This window comes from Protomyctophum bolini (genome assembly GCF_963924005.1).
Source record: "Protomyctophum bolini genome assembly, chromosome: 22".
Lineage (NCBI taxonomy): Eukaryota > Metazoa > Chordata > Actinopteri > Myctophiformes > Myctophidae > Protomyctophum > Protomyctophum bolini.
In genome coordinates this window covers 16,327,419-16,349,469 of record NC_137883.1, presented here as the reverse complement: position 1 = coordinate 16,349,469, position 22,051 = coordinate 16,327,419, and the positions used below count along the sequence as shown (strand labels likewise).

The 22,051-nt window shown below is 42.5% G+C and overlaps 1 protein-coding gene across 1 annotated transcript in view; it reads left to right on the top strand.

Annotated features, from left to right (window-relative positions):
* Positions 1-1,510: 1,510 nt before the first annotated feature.
* Positions 1,511-22,051, top strand: part of loxhd1a (lipoxygenase homology PLAT domains 1a) — a gene marked incomplete at both ends in the record, with an annotated part of 54,292 nt that continues 33,751 nt past the window's right edge. Inside the window, 10 exons of the mRNA XM_080755581.1 lie at positions 1,511-2,327; positions 6,666-6,780; positions 7,624-7,635; positions 11,828-11,908; positions 14,033-14,217; positions 15,802-15,900; positions 16,798-16,946; positions 17,724-17,847; positions 19,046-19,296; positions 21,387-21,522. Of these exons, the coding sequence (XP_080611707.1) occupies positions 1,511-2,327; positions 6,666-6,780; positions 7,624-7,635; positions 11,828-11,908; positions 14,033-14,217; positions 15,802-15,900; positions 16,798-16,946; positions 17,724-17,847; positions 19,046-19,296; positions 21,387-21,522 (1,969 nt within the window). The remainder of the gene's footprint in view (positions 2,328-6,665; positions 6,781-7,623; positions 7,636-11,827; positions 11,909-14,032; positions 14,218-15,801; positions 15,901-16,797; positions 16,947-17,723; positions 17,848-19,045; positions 19,297-21,386; positions 21,523-22,051) is intronic.

The following is a 22,051-nucleotide window of genomic DNA, read 5'->3' as shown; positions in this document are numbered from 1 at the left end:
GTCATGTCATTTCAGCAGGTCAAATGAGGTTTGTCTTTGTAGGCTACTGTCATTCATGAATTGGGCTATCAAATGCTGATAGATATGTTACCATTAATATGCCCTTCTCATGCACCCCTTCCCCTAGACAGCCTTATAAGCTAGATCATATGCAGTATCAGGTGACACCAATAAAGCTAATGAATGATTTGGCTCATACACAGGTGTAGATTTGTATTTCAAGGTTATGGAACTGCAGCAGTTCTTGTCTGATGTAAATGTTATGCACCGTAGCCTTTATTTTCTAGTGTTTCAGTTTAATATGATAAAATTGGCAATCAAATGTGTCAAAATCTTTTTGACAGGTTCGTTGGAGTATACAGATGAAAGAATAAAAAACTGCACGCACACACACACTGTCTTTACTTGCTCAAATAATTAAATATAATTGCAACGTCTTTGACCAAAACCTTGTGATTAAACATAATTTCTTAATTGAGCAAGTGAGTATGTGGATGTTTTTTATTCTTGTGTAAAATTGCAAGATGTCAGCCCAGTGACATCTCGAGAAACCTAATACATCTTCCATCAAAAAGGAAAAAGTATGCAGGAAAAAGGTTAAAGTTGATATGAAATGTGATGTGAGTTTACCATAACGATAGTAATCCTTAATCATCATATTCAAGGGCCTTTGGTGAGAAATTAGACAGACTCCATAAAGCACTGCAGAGGGTGGTGTGTGTGTCTGTGTTCAACTGATGCTTGTTGATGCTCATTAATGTTATCAAAGCAATTATGTTTCTGTTTATTTTCGGTTTTAGACAAGAAATTTCCATTTGGTCCTAACGCTGCTTATCAATTAATCGATTAATCGATACATAAGGTTATCAACTATCAATAATTGAATCAATCGATAATTTACATCCCTCACAAGGCCTACACTGTGATCTAGTAAAGTTAAATAGTTCAACACTTCTTGAAGTTTAGTTGAGTTGAGTTCAGTGTACAGTAGGCTATGTATATGCACTTGTATGCACCTAAACCACATGCACGTAAACACATACACGTGTGCATGCATACCAGAGTGAGCGTGCATACTGCATACCAGCGTGCGTGCATGCATGCATGTGCGTGTGTGCGTGCGTGCGAGTAAAAGCGAGACGCCACCGGCCCGTAAAGCGATCCTGACACCATGAATAATGGAGAGTGCCGTAGCAGAGAGGATAAGTTCTCTTTGCAAGGCTCCTTTTTCACAGGGCTTTCTCCCGTGGGTCACGTGAGCGCTGAGGTGGCAGTAATTTTTCATGACCGTGAGTGAGTGTGTGAGCTGTGTGGGCCGCACTGCTCAGGCAGGGCCCAGACTCCTCCACCTCCACCCCACACACCCCCACACAGTCGTATCTGAACCCTGGGGCAGGGCCCCGCAGCGCCTCACGGCAGCCACACAGGTCAAATGAATTGTCTTACAGTGTTAGAAACTCAAGGCAGCTCTTACGAAACGAAAGGTCAGGGAAGTGTGGATGAATAAAAGATGTCTTCGAAGAAGAACAAATCCACACGTTCAGAAGAAACCGAAGAGGCGGATGACGGACTGGGGGAAACGAAGCCAAAAGCGAAAGAGAGGAGCGAGACCGCAGACCCAGAAAAGAGTGGGAGGAAACACAAGACTGCAGAGGCCTCCGGGGGCCAGGAGTCCCCAGGGAAGGAGACGAAAGGGAAAAGCAGTGATAAAACAAAAGAGAAAAAAAAGAAAAACAAATCTGATAATGACACTGGAGGAGATGGTTTGATTGAGGATGAGAAGGAAGGGAACGAGCAGAATAACAATGACATCAAGTCTAAGAGGAAGACATCAGAGAAGCTTACAGAGAAAGTGACAGACGGAGGTCAGGAGGACAAAAAAAAGAAAAATAAGAAGAAACCATCTACAGAGGAACCAAAGGCGGAGATGGGCTCCAAGAGTAAGTCCAAAGATGGAGAGAAGAAAAAGAAGAAGAAGAAGAAGTCTCATGATGACGAAGAAACCATAATGGAAGAGGAGGAGGAAGAAGGAGAGGACTCAGAGGAGGATTCCAAGAAAAAGAAGAAGAAGAAGAAAAAAGCAAAAAAGGGATCTGGGGGCAGTGATGAAGGAGAGGACTCAGAGGAGGATTCCAAGAAAAAGAAGAAGAAGAAAAAGCCAAAAAAGGGATCTGGGGACAGTGATGACGAGCAGGAGGACAAAAAGAAAAAGGGGAAAAAATCCAAGAGCAAGCAGGTGGACTATGCTGAGCTCTACCAGAACCAGCTTCTGAACTACGTGACGGACTCATCGGAAGATTGCGACGACGAGTACCACAAGAAGAAAGGTAGGAATACATGTCACACAACAACAACACAACACAAATGTTAAAATTGTTATCTGTGAGCATGGGCATGGGGATGGGACATACTATGCTGGGAGATCCTCTGTGATTGTTCTTGGGTGAAAGCTCAGGTATGTTCCACATGAATGAAACTCAACAGAGACAGAGGGGAGGTATAGACAGGTGCTGGGTGCAGGGCCCATGGGCTGGGAACAATGCTGAGGCCAGGGACATGGCTGAGAGCCAGAAACACATCCCTTTAATAGAATAGAACAGAACACTTCATGACTTCCCTGTTTTGGGCATGGCAATTATGGGGGGGGGGGGGGCTTCAAAATGTGTGTAGATCAACTATTTCTGAATAGTCAAAGTATAAAATAGGCAAGGGCCCATATGTTTAAGGGCATTTAATGGAATTATTGGTCCTCATTTTGCGACCTATGACCTACGTCGCGACCTATAGCTTTAGGTCGCGACGTATGTGTTATAGGTCGTGACCTATAACGCATATAGGTTGCGACCTATAAATCGCAAACTAAAGCTATACGTAGGTTGCGATGTAGGTCATAGATCGCAAAATGAGCTCGCTAGAGAAATTTGTTATTATGACGATCGGCTTGGCACTTTTTGGCAAATTTTGTTGCCCCCCCCCTCAGCGTGTTGCCCTACTCGCAGTGCGTATTGCGCGTATACGTAGCGACGGCACTGTGTGCCATTTTAATGTCCTACCTGTATTTCAGCTTTCCTATTGCCATTTGTTCATTTAACTTAATGAGGTCATTGAGTCCAGTGTACAGTATCCCAGGCCTAGCGTGTAATGGGTGTACAGATCGGTTAAGTGATTGTGGTTAAACAACATTTAGAGCGAGAGGATAGATGTCTCTGGTCACATTTCCTGGGCCACCATCCATCTGATTGGAGGTGTCTCTCTTTCTCTTAATCAGGTTTTAATAGGTCTCCCCTGTTAATTGGATCTCTAAGTCTGTCTCTGTTCAAGTATTCTCAAATTGCTAGATATCAGGTGTCAGTATACTTTCCTACACCTCCTCAGTATTAGCTGGGCTATGGTCTGCCATGTCTTACACTGTATACAGTATGCATGCGTGTACTTTGTTGACTAAACGTTCCCCAATGTTAAGCCATAACACTGATGCTCATAATAACTACTAGGCCTATCTGAATGCTCTCCGAGTCATGTATAATGGTGAAACCACAGCCATTAGAAGTTGTCTATTAGACCTCTCTTTCCTAAATTGACCTTATTCACATGGTGACCATTTTGCTACTGTCCTACTGAAGGGGTGGGAAACCCCATCCTGTCAGGGAGCCCCCCTCTGCCCCACAGTCGGTCATAGGCTACATGGCGAGGACTGCCCATAGTGTGTTGACACAAGCCATATACCATTGTTTCCCCTCCTGTACATGCAATATTGAACACTTTTCAGTTACATAACCCCAGGGTAGGGATTTAACATATAGCTTACATTGTTGCTCAGTAACACAAAACCACTATACTGTTACCAATGTGTCCTTTCTTATAGACAATAGATAATAGCAGGGAAGCTACTATACTGCTAAAGGTCTGCTGTAGCATCAGACGTCTGGAGTCTGGACTATCATCATCATAATTTTTCGACCGTAGTCGAGATCGTGGGTTTCACAATAACACGCCAGACTTCCCGGTCCTTCATTGCCATCCCCAGTTCCTGCTTACTGATGCCTGTGTCCCTAGCGATGACATCAGGGAACGACAGTTTTCTACCTCTGGTCTGCTTTGAGGCAGGACTCCAGAGAAGAAGGGAAGATATAACCTCATTGTCAGCTCTGTAGCAGTGGCTGGCAAATTGTGTTCTTCTGGATCGGACTAGTGAAGAAACACGGGGAAGGTTGCCGTATATTAGATTAGTCGATGGGTGGCTCTTCCAAGACAGATTTGCGCTCTCATTAGAAGGCGGTGTAAGTGCCATCCAACCGTTTCTCTAGTTTCTTTGAAAGTGTCCATAGAGTAGAATCGGCTCAACGGCCGTCCTAAACATTTTTACTTTAACATCTTACTAAGCTGGGACTGACTGGACTATAGTTACACTATTGAGTGGTGATATACAGTATTGACATCTTTGCACGTTGTAGTCCGTCCTGCTACATTAAATAGTAATACAGTTAGATATGTCAAGTAGAAGAGTGAATAAAATATTTCAATATAATATATTTTATATGAACATTTATGGGACAGCCCATTAAAGGTTTGGATCATGGCACTTATCTCATAACAGCAAAGTGTTCACCAATCTCAATGAAGGTGGTAACCGAAGTGGCACCTTTTCAAAATACTGTAGCGTCCCAGGCCGAGGAGAGCCTTCTCAGCATGCTTAGGGACATGCCTAGTTGTTATTGCTCTGTTATTGTTATTAGTCAAATATTTGTATTGACATTTTCCACAATTATACAAAACAAAATTGTATTATTATTATTATTATTGGATATGGGGAATGGGTGATTAATATCACTGGGATTTTTGTGTATACATAATAGTGAGAAGTGGTCAGTCAGTATATGCTTCGGCCAGACTTGAAATCACTGCCGTGACAACTTTGCCTCGTGAATGATTCTGCCCACTCCAAAGCTCTGTGGTAGCCACAGTCCAAGCTCTGTGGTAGCCACAGTCCAAGCTCTGTGCAGGTAGCCACAGTCCAAGCTCTGTGGTAGCCACAGTCCAAGCTCTGTGCATGGTAGCCACAGTCCAAGCTCTGTGGTAGCCACAGTCCAAGCTCTGTGCATGGTAGCCACAGTCCAAGCTCTGTGGTAGCCACAGTCCAAGCTCTGTGCATGGTAGCCACAGTCCAAGCTCTGTGGTAGCCACAGTCCAAGCTCTGTGCATGGTAGCCACAGTCCAAGCTCTGTGCATGGTAGCCACAGTCCAAGCTCTGTGCATGGTAGCCACAGTCCAAGCTCTGTGCATGGTAGCCACAGTCCAAGCTCTGTGCATGGTAGCCACAGTCCAAGCTCTGTGCAGGTAGCCACAGTCCAAGCTCTGTGGTAGCCACAGTCCAAGCTCTGTGCATGGTAGCCACAGTCCAAGCTCTGTGCATGGTAGCCACAGTCCAAGCTCTGTGCATGGTAGCCACAGTCCAAGCTCTGTGCATGGTAGCCACAGTCCAAGCTCTGTGGTAGCCACTGTCCAAGCTCTGTGGTAGCCACAGTCCAAGCTCTCTGGTAGGTAGCCACAGTCGCTCAGTCTCACTGGCAATGTAAAGCACTCCCTGCTGCCCTTTCCCATCAGGAGCACGGCACCTAGATGAGGTTACCGTGGTAATGATGGGCCTATTGGCATCTACTTGGTCCGGGTTGAAATACTCAATTCAATGGCTGGTTGGACAGCAAAATCGCTCCTATTAGCCCCCCCATTTCTGTTAATTAATTTGAGTTGGTGTCAAGTATCTGACTCTAGCGTACAGATAGCGACTATCGTGTTCCTATAGAAAGAAGTTGCGAGTGTGCTTGATTTCCAATACATTGAACTAAGAGTTGCAGCAGCAACAGAAAACATTGAAAAGTAGCAGGAAAAAGAATGGAAGATGAGTGCAGAGTGCAGACCCATTACAGAGCTCTAAGCTATATAGCCTAAAGTAGAGCAATCCTGACTAGGGTGTTTATTTTGGGAGGCTCTGTAGGGAAATTGTGCAATGTCATGCTTAACCACTTAGGTCAAACATTTTCAAAAATAGATGATATATAAGCTGAGCTTGTAGATCTGCTATTTTGGAAACAACCCTGTCTGTCTGTCTGTCTGTCTGTCTGTCTGTCTGTCTGTCTGTCTGTCTGTCTGTCTGTCTGTCTGTCTGTCAAATGAAGCTGTGGAACATGAGCGAGGTGTGGCTGGCGTGTTAGTTGCCATGGTTACCAGGCAGACACTGCAGATTATTTGCAGCCATGCTGCATGGAATGGAATGAAACATTACCCAAGTCATTTTTCGAGGGATGCAATAGCCCCTCCAAAGCATGGCTTTTGAAGATTACGCCATATGGGAGCCAAGTCTATGGGATTGTTTAGAGCACTTTACATCAAAGTCCATAGACTTGGCTGGTAGACATTTGCTATAGCCAAGTCTACTAAATCGTTTGATTTAGTAAATCGTTTGCCAGCCAAGTCTACAGTCTCCAGGGATAAATTATGTTTGTTTAGAGCACTAAATGATGTCATGTGGCCGATATAGATACAGTGGGCGCCCCTCACTGTATATATCTTGTGTATATTTTCTCCATTATCATGCCATGTCTTTCTGTTAACTGATACTGTGTGATTCAGATTTTGCATAATTATCTCTCTCTCCCCACTTTCAGTATATGAGGTGGTAACTGTCACTGGTGATGTTAAAGGAGCAGGCACTGATGCCAATGTGTTTGTTAGTCTATTCGGAGAGTATGGAGTGACTCCAAAAGTGCACCTGGCCAGCAAGTGAGTTCAAGGGAGCCACGCACGCACGCACGCACGCACACACACACACACACACACACACACACACACACACACACACACACACACACACACACACACACACACACACACACACACACACACACACACACACACACACACACACACACACACACACACACACACACACACACACACACACACACACACACACACACACACACACACACACACACACACACACACACACACACACACACACACACACACACACACACACACACACACACACACACACACACACACACACACACACACACACACACACACACACACACACACACACACACACACACACACACACACACACACACACACTTCTACTCAGTTAAACAAATTATTTAAACCAGTGGATTCTCAACCTTTTTCATTTCAGGGTCCCCCAGTCTGCTATGAATTATGCCATGGACCCCCATTTGAGACCCCAAACTACACAAATCCAAGAGTGTACAATGGAACCAAATGGGCCTGTCTATTTGGTTCCATTTGTACTCTTTCGGTGTTAAAGACCCACAAGGGTCCATTTGGTGGGTCCCCGTGGAGCCCCCTCAATGATCCCTGGACCACACTTTGAGAACCACTGCTTTAATCAACACAGTCCTGGCTATATGGCCTTAATACTACTGTGATACTGTCTGCAAAGGAGTTGGGATAGCTTTTAAATACTGGTACTGCAATATTGTATACATCAATCATATGTTATATCGTATGTGTTGTTTGGTGGACAGCAGGTATAGCTGGTAATAAAAATATATTCATGTCAACTTTTAACTGTTAACCTTTTCTATTCCTCTAACCCCTCAGCACAGAAAAGAGGTATTTTCTTATGAGTCAAGATGCTGATGTTGTTTTACACTTATGGCACTGTATAAGAGAGTATTCCTGTTATGTGGACAACCTATAAAGTGTTGTCTCACATGCTGTGACCTCTATGAAATCAATGAGAGAACAAACTGCTATCCCTACTGCTAAACTGTTATTGCTTCAGTGTATTTAACACAATTGGTATACCTGACCTTGTAGGCAATTTACTCTGACCCTGATGTGTCATATGATACCTCTGAAGCAACTATATAACAGAAGTAGGCTACAATTGAGGTGCAGGAATCTCTTCTCTATACAGTAGAATCGGACACTCAGAATATCTGGAGTAAGGATGAACTATGTGACATGGCAGGTCTTCTGTTCCATTTACAACGTAAATGAAAGAAGACCACGATGTCATTACTGTTTATTGATTGATGTATTTATTGACAAGAATGCATACATGACTGTGAACATTCCAGACCAAAAGGATAAAACACAAAAAGGCCTGAGAGCTGATGTTATCAGGAGCAGCAGGCTGTGCTCTTATCTCGGCATACAGGTACGGTAGATAAGGTTGCACAGTCGATAGGATATACCAACACAGGTGTTAGGCCTGACTACTGTAATCCCCGTCACTCACACCATGGAGCAGGGTTGTTGTGCACCACAGACACGCAGTATCAATGCTGCAATAGGCCTATAGGACTACTCTGTTGTGCACCACAGACACGCAGTATCAATGCTGCAATAGGCCTATATAGGACTACTCTGTTGTGCACCACAGACACGCAGTATCAATGCTGCAATAGGCCTATATAGGACTACTCTGTTGTGCACCACAGACACGCAGTATCAATGCTGCAATAGGCCTATATAGGACTACTCTGTTGTGCACCACAGACACGCAGTATCAATGCTGCAATAGGCCTATATAGGACTACTCTGTTGTGCACCACAGACACGCAGTATCAATGCTGCAATAGGCCTATATAGGACTACTCTGTTCTGCACCACAGACACGCAGTATCAATGCTGCAATAGGCCTATATAGGACTACTCTGTTCTGCACCACAGACACGCAGTATCAATGCTGCAATAGGCCTATATAGGACTACTCTGTTCTGCACCACAGACACGCAGTATCAATGCTGCAATAGGCCTATATAGGACTACTCTGTTCTGCACCACAGACACGCAGTATCAATGCTGCAATAGGCCTATATAGGACTACTCTGTTCTGCACCACAGACACGCAGTATCAATGCTGCAATAGGCCTATATAGGACTACTCTGTTCTGCACCAGACACGCAGTATCAATGCTGCAATAGGCCTATATAGGACTACTCTGTTCTGCACCACAGACACGCAGTATCAATGCTGCAATAGGCCTATATAGGACTACTCTGTTCTGCACCACAGACACGCAGCATCAATGCTGCAATAGGCCTATATAGGACTACTCTGTTCTGCACCACAGACACGCAGCATCAATGCTGCAATAGGCCTATATAGGACTACTCTGTTCTGCACCACAGACACGCAGCATCAATGCTGCAATAGGCCTATATAGGACTACTCTGTTCTGCACCACAGACACGCAGTATCAATGCTGCAATAGGCCTATATAGGACTACTCTGTTCTGCACCACAGACACGCAGCATCAATGCTGCAATAGGCCTATATAGGACTACTCTGTTCTGCACCACAGACACGCAGCATCAATGCTGCAATAGGCCTATATAGGACTACTCTGTTCTGCACCACAGACACGCAGCATCAATGCTGCAATAGGCCTATATAGGACTACTCTGTTCTGCACCACAGACACGCAGTATCAATGCTGCAATAGGCCTATATAGGACTACTCTGTTCTGCACCACAGACACGCAGCATCAATGCTGCAATAGGCCTATATAGGACTACTCTGTTCTGCACCACAGACACGCAGCATCAATGCTGCAATAGGCCTATAGGACTACTCTGTTCTGCACCACAGACACGCAGTATCAATGCTGCAATAGGCCTATATAGGACTACTCTGTTCCAAGTAAAAGTCTGCAATTCAAAATGTACTTGAGTACAAAGGTATTGGTTTCGAAATGTACTTAAAGTACAAAAAGTTGAAAGTACTCATATGCAGAATGTCGCATTTCACTAGTTTTCAAACGTATACAAATATTTAGAAAATAGAAAATGTGCAAGTTGCATTGCGATGCATTGTGAGCTCGTAGATGGACTATTTTCAAATGGTCGAAATGTATATTGGTAGGGCTGTACTGGGTAATGTATGTTTAGTAATAATAATCTTTTTTAGCAAAAGGCAGATGCACACCTCAGAAGGCTAGGTGCGTAGAGCAATAGAGCATATATTAATGTCTGTCCTGATGAAGGTCTAATCGACCAAGACGTCGACCTAATAAAGAGCAACAGTGTGTGGGACCTTTTCTTTGTTTTCCAAAGATACCCTTTTTTATAGTGATAAATAATCAAAATCTACAAATTAACTAGTAACTAAAGTTTTCAAATAATTGTAGTGGAGTAGAAGTATAGTACTTGAGTGCTTAGTTACTTTACACCACTGCAGAATAGCAACATGTCATGTATTCCGTGTACAATGCTATGTCATGAATAATCCACTTATTGGAACAGAATGAATGTTTATCTATTATAATTTAGCGCTATTTAACAACTTGAGCACTATACTGTACATTTCCATACGGCAAACAGAGAAAATAGCTGATCTACAAGCTCACAACATGTCGCAACACGATGCATTGTGAGCTTGCAGATCAGCTATAGTTGATCTTTTGAAGATATAGACATTCTTAGAAATCTTTAGAAATGTGTACACATTTCTTTTAACCAATTTCTAGAATACTTTAGGAATATGTTTGCCTATGATGACTTTCCACAAATAGTGCCTCCAGTTTGAAAGTTGTTCCATTGCATAGCAACAACATCAATGAAGAGGAGTTTCACCTTACTCCGATAGATATTAGGTCCACCTGTATCATGTTTAATGTAAGAGAACTCTTTTCAGCATGTTACTGGTAAGTGATGGATGCCACTGTATGGATCTCAGCACCTGTCATCTGTCTGATTGAGCAATCAAGACAGAAACAGAAAAACACACAAAATATTTGGAATTCCAATGTAATTGACACACGTTCAAATTGCATGAATTCCAAAGTTTGTGTGAGGGTTTTGCTTTTTTCTCTGCAATGGCTTCTCAAACTTCTTTCTTTGCAGGACAGGCTGTGTTCATGTGTGGTGTACAGCCGCTTCTGTCTGTGATTCTTCTGTCTATGCTCTTTGAGCCATGATTAGTGCATGCTACCATGTCCTTGTCAGCAGATTAAATATTGGCCATTATTGCAAGCAGGGGAGCGTAGGAGGAGATCTGGGTCACAGACAATGAGACAAAAGCAGGTACCCTCTATTGTTGAGAGCAAGGGTGTCTGATTCAGCAGAGCTGGCAGAGGAGTTCAGTCATCCACGTAGACCCATGGATCATCACTCTGACGGCTGAAAGGAACATGAAACCCTAGGCCAGTGATTACACCTTTTCATTTCAAGGACCCCGGCCCACAGTGTGATAGGCATCGTATCAGGCCACCAGACCCTCATTTCATACATTTATGTATTATTATTATGATTATTATTATTATTGTATCTTTGGGACCCCAATCTCATCGTTAATTTAACTCTATAACTGGCTCCATCTGTGCACTCTCAGAGTTACTTACGGTCCCATATGGGTCCATTTGATGGTCCCTGGCACCAACTTCGAGAAACAGTGCCCTACTAGGCTGATTTTGTAGTTTGTTTTCCAGTTCAGGTTAAAAACTGCTGTAGGTTTTTTTTGTAAAAAAAACTACAGCAGGTTAAAAACATGGCAGACTAAGCAACACTCTGCATCTTTTCAAATGAACAAGGGGTGGGTTAGATTTAGGTGTGCCAGGATTCACGTAGTAAAGTATAATAACAGTATTGTCAATGCACATTAAATCTACTACACCCATTATTCATTTAATTAGCCACAGTTGTGTTGCTTGGTGTACTAGTATGAGGTTCAGCCTGCCATGTTTTTACCCTGTTTTTTTTCACTGAACTCGAAAACAATAAACTACAAAATGGTTCCATCCACACACAATCGCACACACTTTTTAATCTTACATTGTGCCTTTCCCAAATTACAGAAGTCGAACGGCATTTGAGAAGAATAAGACGGATGTGTTCCGCATCAAAACACACAACGTGGGGCCAATCAAGAAGCTCAGGTACTGCTTAGTGAACTAAGTGATTCAATTATTATACTAAAACTGAATGATGTAATATACATTTAAAATACATAATTATTATTTATTTTTGTAAGATATTTTGGGCCTTTTTTTTTTGCTTTATTTGATAGTTTACAGTAAGCTGACAGGAAATGGGGAGAGAGAGATGGGGAGTGTCAGGAATTGAACCCGCATCAAGCTGTCAGGCTGGATTAGCAGCCTGGGTGCCTGGACCACTTGGTCGGCCCGGGCCAAAATACATCACTCTTAACCACTTAAACTCTATATACTTAGTTGACCGGAGTCACCCAGGGCTCTCTACCAGGTACCCTCAGCATGTTTTCGCTCGACAAATGTCTTTGCTGAAAACAGCAGAATTAAGGCTCATTCATAGTCTGGAGTTTCGGTGGTGAGGTGACCACCGCTCCGGTGTTGAGGTGACCACCGGAGCTGAAATAACGTTGAGCGGTGGTGAGTAAAAACACAGAGAAGGGCTGGGGCGGTGGCGGTGGTTTGCTCTTTACCACGGCTCGTGACGTCATGTTGTAGTTCGGTGGTCACCTAACCACCGAAAATCCAGACTATGTATGAGCCTTTAACTTGCAGATCAGTTATTTCTCCCAGAATGTTCATCCCAAAATAGGAATACTATAGGGTTCCATGCACTGGCTAATGTTACATTCAACATAGGCATTGAATAAACATTCAAAAGAATGGTTACTGGAATGATTACTGATTGTAATGAATGAATAGCTACTAAGTGGATACTACTGTACATAATCACAATGTCCTCGCTTCAATTCTGACTGGAGAGTGGAGACGATTGTATTTCCTGTGTCTACTAGCTACTATCTAAATAAAATAAACAAAATGGATGTAAATCCTACAACTGCTTAACAGTCCATATCATTTTCTGTATGTTGCAGCCACAGAGAATAGTAATAACATCAGCTTACAAATTGAGTTTTCCGGCAAGGCTGCTTTGGAGATTTCATTAAGTGATGTTATTGAGTTAAGCCCCATCTGTTGTTGATGGTTTATGTCTTACTGCTGGGGCTGTATGCACGTCACAGACAAAAGTGAAAGCGGGCAACCAGATTAGTACTGCAGAGACATGGCAGAACCTGGATCGCTGTGACAATGTGGGATGAAAAACAGTGCAGAGGCTGCAATGTTGCATAATCATGGACTCATGGTTTGTAGTGATATTCTCCACAACATATTGTGGAGAATAACCCCTGCTTATTATGCCTGGGTGGGATGGCTCATTGGCTCAGGGTACAGACTAGCCTACAGCAACTTTACAATGGGCCTGGTCTTCAAGATACTCAAGGGATCAGAGCCCATGCACTGATCTATTTCAATAGTCAAACGTAGGTACAACATCAGAGGGAGCTCCACTGATCTCGTTCAACGCAGATTTGGCACAAACATGGGGATACATTTGTTGCTATGCCACCAAAATGTGGAATACCCTACAGACAGCCATCAAAAACTGTGACTCCATAGTCCCTATATCCTCCTTCAAAACTGTGACTCCATAGTCCCTATACCCTCCTTCAAAACTGTGACTCCATAGTCCCTATACCCTCCTTCAAAACTGTGACTCCATAGTCCCTATACCCTCCTTCAAAACTGTGACTCCATAGTCCCTATATCCTCCTTCAAAACTGTGACTCCATAGTCCCTATACCCTCCTTCAAAACTGTGACTCCATAGTCCCTATACCCTCCTTCAAAACTGTGACTCCATAGTCCCTATATCCTCCTTCAAAACTGTGACTCCATAGTCCCTATATCCTCCTTCAAAACTGTGACTCCATAGTCCCTATATCCTCCTTCAAAACTAAAGCAATAAAAGAGCACCTGTCTGCAATTTGCAACTGGTCCTAGGGAAATGACCCCCCCCCCCCCCCCAATTGTTTATTGTACATACATGTACTTTTATTGCTACTAGTGTTGACGATTTGGTTATGGTATGTCTTTAAATGTCTTGATGAATTGAATACATAGGACCACACAATGGCCCAAACAATCATATACTATTTTGCAAACTGTTAATTCAGTCAGTCAATCAATCAATTGAGTTCATACTACTCTGAATAGCTGACCTCTGGTTCCTCAGGATCGAGCATGACAACACAGGAATCGGAACCAGCTGGTTCCTGGACAGGGTGGTGGTGACGGACATGCAGCGGCCGCATCTCCGCTTCTACTTCTGCTGCACCAACTGGCTGAGCAGGGAGGAGGGCGACGGCCTGATTGTCAGATATCTGCTGGGCAGCCAAAACCCAATGGATCTCCCCAGAAGTACGTCACCCTGCAGCACACACCTTTTAGAATTTGTCCTCTGCATTTACTCATCCTATTCCTAACTATTTAGGAGCAGTATACGTGGAGAAGTGTCATTATAAAGCAAAATTACACTTAAGTAGAGGTTTGGGTTGTGTAGTTGCCTAGCCATGATGTACCTCCAAATATTGGTGAAATAGCTTCAACAGTTCATTGATTAAAAACTGATCTTCCAAAATGTGTCTCCTCATCATTTAGTTACATTGCTCAGTGATACAGATCTGAGCTCTCAAAGTAATTATTTTAGCACACATAAAATAAAAAAGTAAATAAATGCAGTGTCAGGTTTTGTAATGTGTTATATACTGCAATATTTGGCACAATCGATGTTTGTGGGTGCAAACCAGGACGTGACAGTGAAGTGGTTATCATAGTAACAGCTAGAGGCAAATAGATTGAACAAAGCTACATGAGCCAAGTCATAAAAGCCCCCCATGCATGCACGCACGCACGCACGCACGCACGCACACACACACACACACACACACACACACACACACACACACACACACACACACACACACACACACACACACACACACACACACACACACACACACACACACACACACACACACACACACACACACACACACACACACACACACACACACACACACACACACACACACACACACACACACACACACACACACACACACACACACACACGTGATGAATATTTAAACTGAAATACAGAGGTCTCTCTAATGACTTCAGAAAGCATCGTCTGCTAATGAGGCGGTTAGTGTGTCCACCCTAGACATGAGGGAGGTTGCATGGGGTTCACTCCCCGGTCGAGTCATACCAAAGACTAGAAAAATGGAACATGATGCCTCCCTGCTTGGCACTCAGGATCAAGGGTTGGTTTGGGGCTAAGTCCCTGCAACATACTTTACACATCATGACCAGCGTGTGTACTTGAACATCATAACATATACTAGCCTACTACTGTAGCATCATGTCTAGGGGTAGCTCTGGTCCATAGCATTAGAAGGAGTTCTCCTTAGAAGGTGCGCAGACTGCGCACCCTTTGGAAGGTGCGCAAAGGTTCGAAAGTCTCATACTTTCGAAGGAGAATTCCTTCTAACCTATGGACCAGAGCTAGGTCTAGGTTTAATTTCATTAGAAGTATAAAGTACCAGTAAGACGACATCAGGGATCACCATATATGGGCTTAATTGCGTCAGCAAGTCGCCTTTACTATGATCCCTGATTTACTATCATCCCCGATGATGTCACGTGATGTCACGTGAGGGGGGAGTGATACACTGACTGACTGACTGACTGACTGATGGGAAATGCACAAATGCACAATTCCATAGTTAACGGCGACCTTCGGTTGAAATCAGACAATGGAAATAGTCAAGTAAAGTAAATAATACCTCAAAGATTTACTGAAGAACAGTACATCAGTAAAATGCACTTGGTTATTTTACACCACTGCTTATTTGCACGCCAGTCTTGCATTACACTTCGGTGGCCTGGCCTTGTCTTAACCTCATGCCATGTTTGTGATTGCTGTGTTTTGTCTTTTTGCAGATAATAAATATATAGTGAGTGTCTTCACTTCCGACCAGAAGGGCAGCGGTACAGATGCTAATGTTTACCTGAACATCTTTGGAGAGAATGGAGACTCAGGTGAATTAGTGGTGTTTAAAACTAATGAACACAAGCGCAATAAACTCCAATCACAAGAGCAAGCTGCCAGGTGCAGATGGTTCCAAAAGTGAATAAACCAGCTGCCAGGTGCAGGTGGTTCCAAAAGTGAATAAACCAGCTGCCAGGTGCAGGTGGTTCCAAAAGTGAATAAACCAGCTGCCAGGTGCAGGTGGTTCCAAAAGTGAATAAACCTGTAAGAATGTTCCAGCGTGAGCCAGCACTCACGTTCTGTCCATTCAGGGACTTTATTTATTTATTAAAGCGGGCCCAACATGACCAAGACGGACTGTCGGACACGTTTCGGTTACAAAGCTGCGCTGAGAAAGGCTTTGTAGCCTAAACTCGTCCGTCTTGGTCATATGTTGCCTGCTTTGATAAATAAATGTTAGACAAGTGCCTGAATGGATAGAAGGCAGGTCCAGGCTATCCTTCTTCATATTAATCAGTGTTTAAAGACTGATTTGTTGTACGATGACATCACTCCCCGATAGCATATCTACAGTACAAGCTCATGACCAGTTGTGAGTTATTTGTACATAAGCAACAACATAAAGAAAAATCACACCTGTGTGAACCAAGTGGTGCAACCCCCCCCCCTCTCTCTCTCTCTCTCTCTCTCATTAGAGACACAGCACTACCCCTCTCTCTGTTTCTGGCGCCCCCTACTGGTATAAATCAGTAACATACTCGTGCTCATTGCACACGTAAACACGTACACATACAGGTACATGGATTGCGAGCTGGTTGTAGAAGTGGTTGCACCACTTAAAAATTACTAAGCGTTTTTAGTGTTTGGAGTGTACAAATAGCTAGCATCACTTTTATAGCAATGCCTTTGACTCATAACATGAAAATAGTGTTCATTGCACATTAAAGGAGAGAGACGACTGGACAGTGACAAGGACAACTTTGAACGCGCAACGGAGGACAAGTTTACGATAGAAGCACCAAATCTTGGGAGTCTCCGGAAAATAACCGTTGGCCACGACAATAAAGGCTCATCAGCTGGCTGGTGTCTGGATAAGGTACTACTTACTGCATGTTATGACCCGGCCTAGGGTCACCATGTGCAACAAAAAATATGGACTGCCTTCTTTCCAGTCTCCAAACACACACAGCTAGTCAACACCAGTTTAGAACCCTAGTGATCGCACAGCGCACAATCTGGCACCCCGAACAGAACCCCCCCCCCCCCATCCAACTAAGTGTTTATAAGAATTGGCCTGGCAGCCAAATTAACAGTTCCATGTACAAGCACTAAGGGAATAATATAAGCAAGCTAAGTGAACTTCAATTTAAATAACAGCACATTTTTGTTAAATTGAAAAAATAATCACTAAAGTGGTAAAACATTTGGCCTTGTTTTCATAGACCTAGCCGCTTGTTTCTCTTACAAAATATGGCAACACTGGTCACAAAGGCTCACCATGCACCGGAAACAGGTAGATATTTGGATACATGAACTACTAATGCCACGGAGGTTCCATGTTGAACATACTTCCAAAGTGTGTAAATTGTTTTAGTCACAGATGCATGTTTTTCATTTTAAATACATGAACTTTGGCTAAAAGCTTGTGTTTAATCCATGTGCGTTCTTGTTTACTACTTCATTAGATTAGACTATAGCGCTTGCCAGCATCATTTGTAATGGCAGCTTGGCTACAACCGAAACTGACTTCCTCTTCAAAATAAGAGCCACTTGTAATGATTAGTCAACATTAGTGACTCAATGGAATGCATTAAAAACTGGGGGTCCTTGAAATGAAAACATTTGAGGATCACTGGTCTGTGTCTGTCTCCAGGTGCTAATTGATGACATGGGGAATAAGGAGATCTATGAGTTCCCAGTTAACCGCTGGTTTGCGATGGATGAGGGTGATGGGAAAATACAGAGAGATGTACTGGTGGGGTCAGGAACACCCATGGGTAAGAATAACTCACTACTAAAAGGATATATACAGATTTGGTGGAGTAATCAAATATTGTCGCTATATGTGACCTACAGTGTTGTGTATGGGTCAGGGGGCGGCATTAGGAATTTGGAGGCCCGTTTCAAGACCAAATTTGAGGCCCCCATATATACTGTACCTATGACATAATTATTCTGTTGATACAGGTGTATTGATACAAATATAGTTTTGACTGTTCAATATCGCACGACGCCATTACTCTCGACAAATACGCAGCAACAACACCTCTCCTCATTCTGTCGTCCCTTCACAATCAAGTGTCTCCCCTTTACCTCCCAATGCTAAAAAACATTGGGGTTAACTCTACATACAGTATATAGCCATTGCTAACCATTACTAACTTCCGGTTCTCTGCCCAGGAGTTAAGGTCTTCAAAAGATAAGATTAAGACATTCGGCTTGGAGACCTTGGTAGGCAAGGGACGCAGCCTGAAACAATTCTGCCAGTCAAGATCTTGTGACAAAAGTATAGCTATATTGGAACACAGGTTTTTATTTTCATTACCTGAAAAGTAACCGATATGGAAATGATTGGCCGATACCGATATCGAAGTTTAAAATAACGACTTATGTTTATTTAGTTTGTGATGTTTTTATTTTCCCCTTTTGTTCTAGAGCACATTTCCAAATGGAAATATAAATTGCATAAGCTATAGAGACATATATTTCCTATTTATCCACATATATGAACCTGAATATGGCAGCATAATTATGCTATATTCTGCATATACTTGCCATATATTGGCATAATATGTTAATATATTTAAAATAAAACCATAGCACCACCATTTGACTTTTCCACAAGGGGTGCACGCACCACAGTTTGGGAACCACTGTGCTAGAGAAACAAATACATATTCAATATGAATAAGAAATAAATGTTCAGAATCTTCAGCTTGGTAGACTACAGATAACCAACATAGCCAATGCTAAATGTATGCTTATCAACAATGTCATTTTTATTTGCCGATACCAATATTGACAGATAACAGCAATATCGGCCGATACCGATTACGTGGCTGATACTGCATCGCTAGTTTTGAACATACAGTATACCTTCTGACAGCAACGAAACACGCAGGTATAAGATTATATTTCAATAATTCACCGTTACATTGATGAACGGCAGACCGTATTTCTGTATTTCCATACTAGGGATCGTTTACAATGTCCAGGTGATGACTGGCAACGTGAGAGGTGCAGGCACCAACTCCAAAATCCACTTGGTAATGCATGGCGCAAAGGGCCAGAAGAACAGCGGCAAGATCTTCCTGGAGGGCGGATTGTTTGAGCGCGCCCTGATTGACATCTTCAACGTGGAGATCTGTGAGCTCATAAGTCCTCTCAGCAGGGTGACCATTGGACACGATAACGCCGCCATTGGCGCCGGGTGGTACTGTGAAAAGGTACTGTGTATCTCACATGCTTACTTAAAGGTACTGTGTATCTCACATGCTTACTTAAAGGTACTGTGTATCTCGCATGCTTACTTAAAGGTACTGTGTATCTCACATGCTTACTTAAAGGTACTGTGTATCTCACATGCTTACTTAAAGGTACTGTGTATCTCACATGCTTACTTAAAGGTACTGTGTATCTCACATGCTTACTTAAAAGGTACTGTGTATCTCACATGCTTACTTAAAGGTACTGTGTATCTCACATGCTTACTTAAAGGTACTGTGTATCTCACATGCTTACTTAAAGGTACTGTGTATCTCACATGCTTACTTAAAGGTACTGTGTATCTCACATGCTTACTTAAAGGTACTGTGTATCTCACATGCTTACTTAAAGGTACTGTGTATCTCACATGCTTACTTAAAGGTACTGTGTATCTCACATGCTTACTTAAAGGTACTGTGTATCTCACATGCTTACTTAAAGGTACTGTGTATCTCACATGCTTACTTAAAGGTACTGTGTATCTCACATGCTTACTTAACGGTACTGTGTATCTCACATGCTTACTTAAAGGTACTGTGTATCTCACATGCTTACTTAAAGGTACTGTGTATCTCACATGCTTACTTAAAGGTACTGTGTATCTCACATGCTTACTTAAAGGTACTGTGTATCTCACATGCTTACTTAACGGTACTGTGTATCTCACATGCTTACTTAAAGGTACTGTGTATCTCACATGCTTACTTAAAGGTACTGTGTATCTCACATGCTTACTTAAAGGTACTGTGTATCTCACATGCTTACTTAAAGGTACTGTGTATCTCACATGCTTACTTAAAGGTACTGTGTATCTCACATGCTTACTTAAAGGTACTGTGTATCTCACATGCTTACTTAAAGGTACTGTGTATCTCACATGCTTACTTAAAGGTACTGTGTATCTCGCATGCTTACTTAAAGGTACTGTGTATCTCGCATGCTTACTTGCTACTCATAAACATGAATTATTGAATTGTCATTAATGTTATTATAAATTAAAGGTAGGGTAAGTAATTTTCTTTGGTTAAAATAAGTGTTAAAAAGCCCTATATTTTGATAGTACTCATTGCTGTATAGTGTGTTTGTTCAGTAGATAGTAGTCTCCATGTCTCTCCAGCTTTTGAAAATTTCAGGTCGGGGTACCAATTTTATCCAATCAGGATAGAGAACTCAGTCAGGATACAGATTAAACACGTGGAATTGAAAAACAAGTGGTGACACAAAGAAATAAGCAGGCAAATTTTGAACTTGAACACTATAAAAAATTAAGCTGATAAAGAGTTGGAAAGACGGGAAGACAACTGTTATTGAACAAACACTCTAGAGTCTATACTAGCAATGATTACTAGTGATTTAACCTTTTAATATTTTTGTTTAAACCAAAACCTATCACTTAACCTACCTTTAAGCATGGTGCTTGCCGAAAATAGAAGATCTACAGTCTTTTTGTCAAGCGACACGAGTTATAAAGTATGTATTAGGCTTTATAGGTTAACCAATATAATATGATATTACTACAGTATAACTAGTCTAATTTCTGGGATGCATGCCATCATGCATCCAAACTATGCAAACAGCCACGTAACTGTAAAGTCCTACTCTGGCAATTGGTTGTTATCATTGTAGCACCCTGAGTGCTATCAAGTTGTTGCTGACACAATTGATGAGGCAGTTTTGTCGCTCTCATTGATCACACACAGTCAAGCTGGGTCCTGCTTGCTGCTTTAGAGTTTCCTCATTTTAGAATAATTCAGCTATCAACGTCTACTCTAGGCCTCTGAGCATTTGGATTTGACTGTACACAAACCATTGGTTATGATACTGTACATATGACCAACCTAACCTCATGATCATGCAGGTAGCTCACCCAATCTGCTTCTGAAATGCCAAATCAATAATTAACCATGGACTGGAAACAAAATGCTGAGCTGTGAGCTGACACCCTTGATCATTTTATAATGATTGAATATTACGACTCCGAGCAGAACCTATACCGTAGAACGTATCAAGATTGAACGTGTCATTGTTCCCAATGTTCCCATCACGCCAGGTGACTGTCTACTGTCCGTTCACGGGCCTTGAGCAGACGTTTCCGTGTGGAAAGTGGCTGGACGAGGACGAGGGTGATGGACTCATTGAGAGGGAGCTCTATGAGATGGTTTCTCTCAGACAGAGGAAAATCAAGCGTGAGTGATCAACTCATTCTCCTTTGCACAAGCAGTTCAAGTCAATCACCCACTTTTACTCACAACTCAATTTGACCATACAGCCTAAAGGCAGTGATACTCAACATTGGGTGGGTCTGGGAACTCCAAGGAGTCCAACTGGACCCTTTGGGTCTGTACTGTAACTGAGTTGAGTTAACACTGCAGTTAACGCTGAGGATTTTACTGTGTAGTTGTTTGGGATCGCAGAGATGAAAGTCATCAATTAAAATGGTTGCGAATCCCTGCTCTATGCTAAATAAATAAAGAAGACAGTGAGCAAGAGGTCTTCTTTGTTATCGATCTTGGGTCTTCTAAACCCTGCCATGCCTACCTATACTCGGGTGTAGGTAGCCAGGTAGTCTACTGTAGGCAGTGGCTTTACGGCAGTGGTGTTAAGTAACTAAGTACATTTACTGAAGTACTGTACTTTTTTGACATATTGACATCATTTTCAGTACTTTTACCACCAGAGGCAAATACAGTATTGTACTTTTACGCTACTACAAAT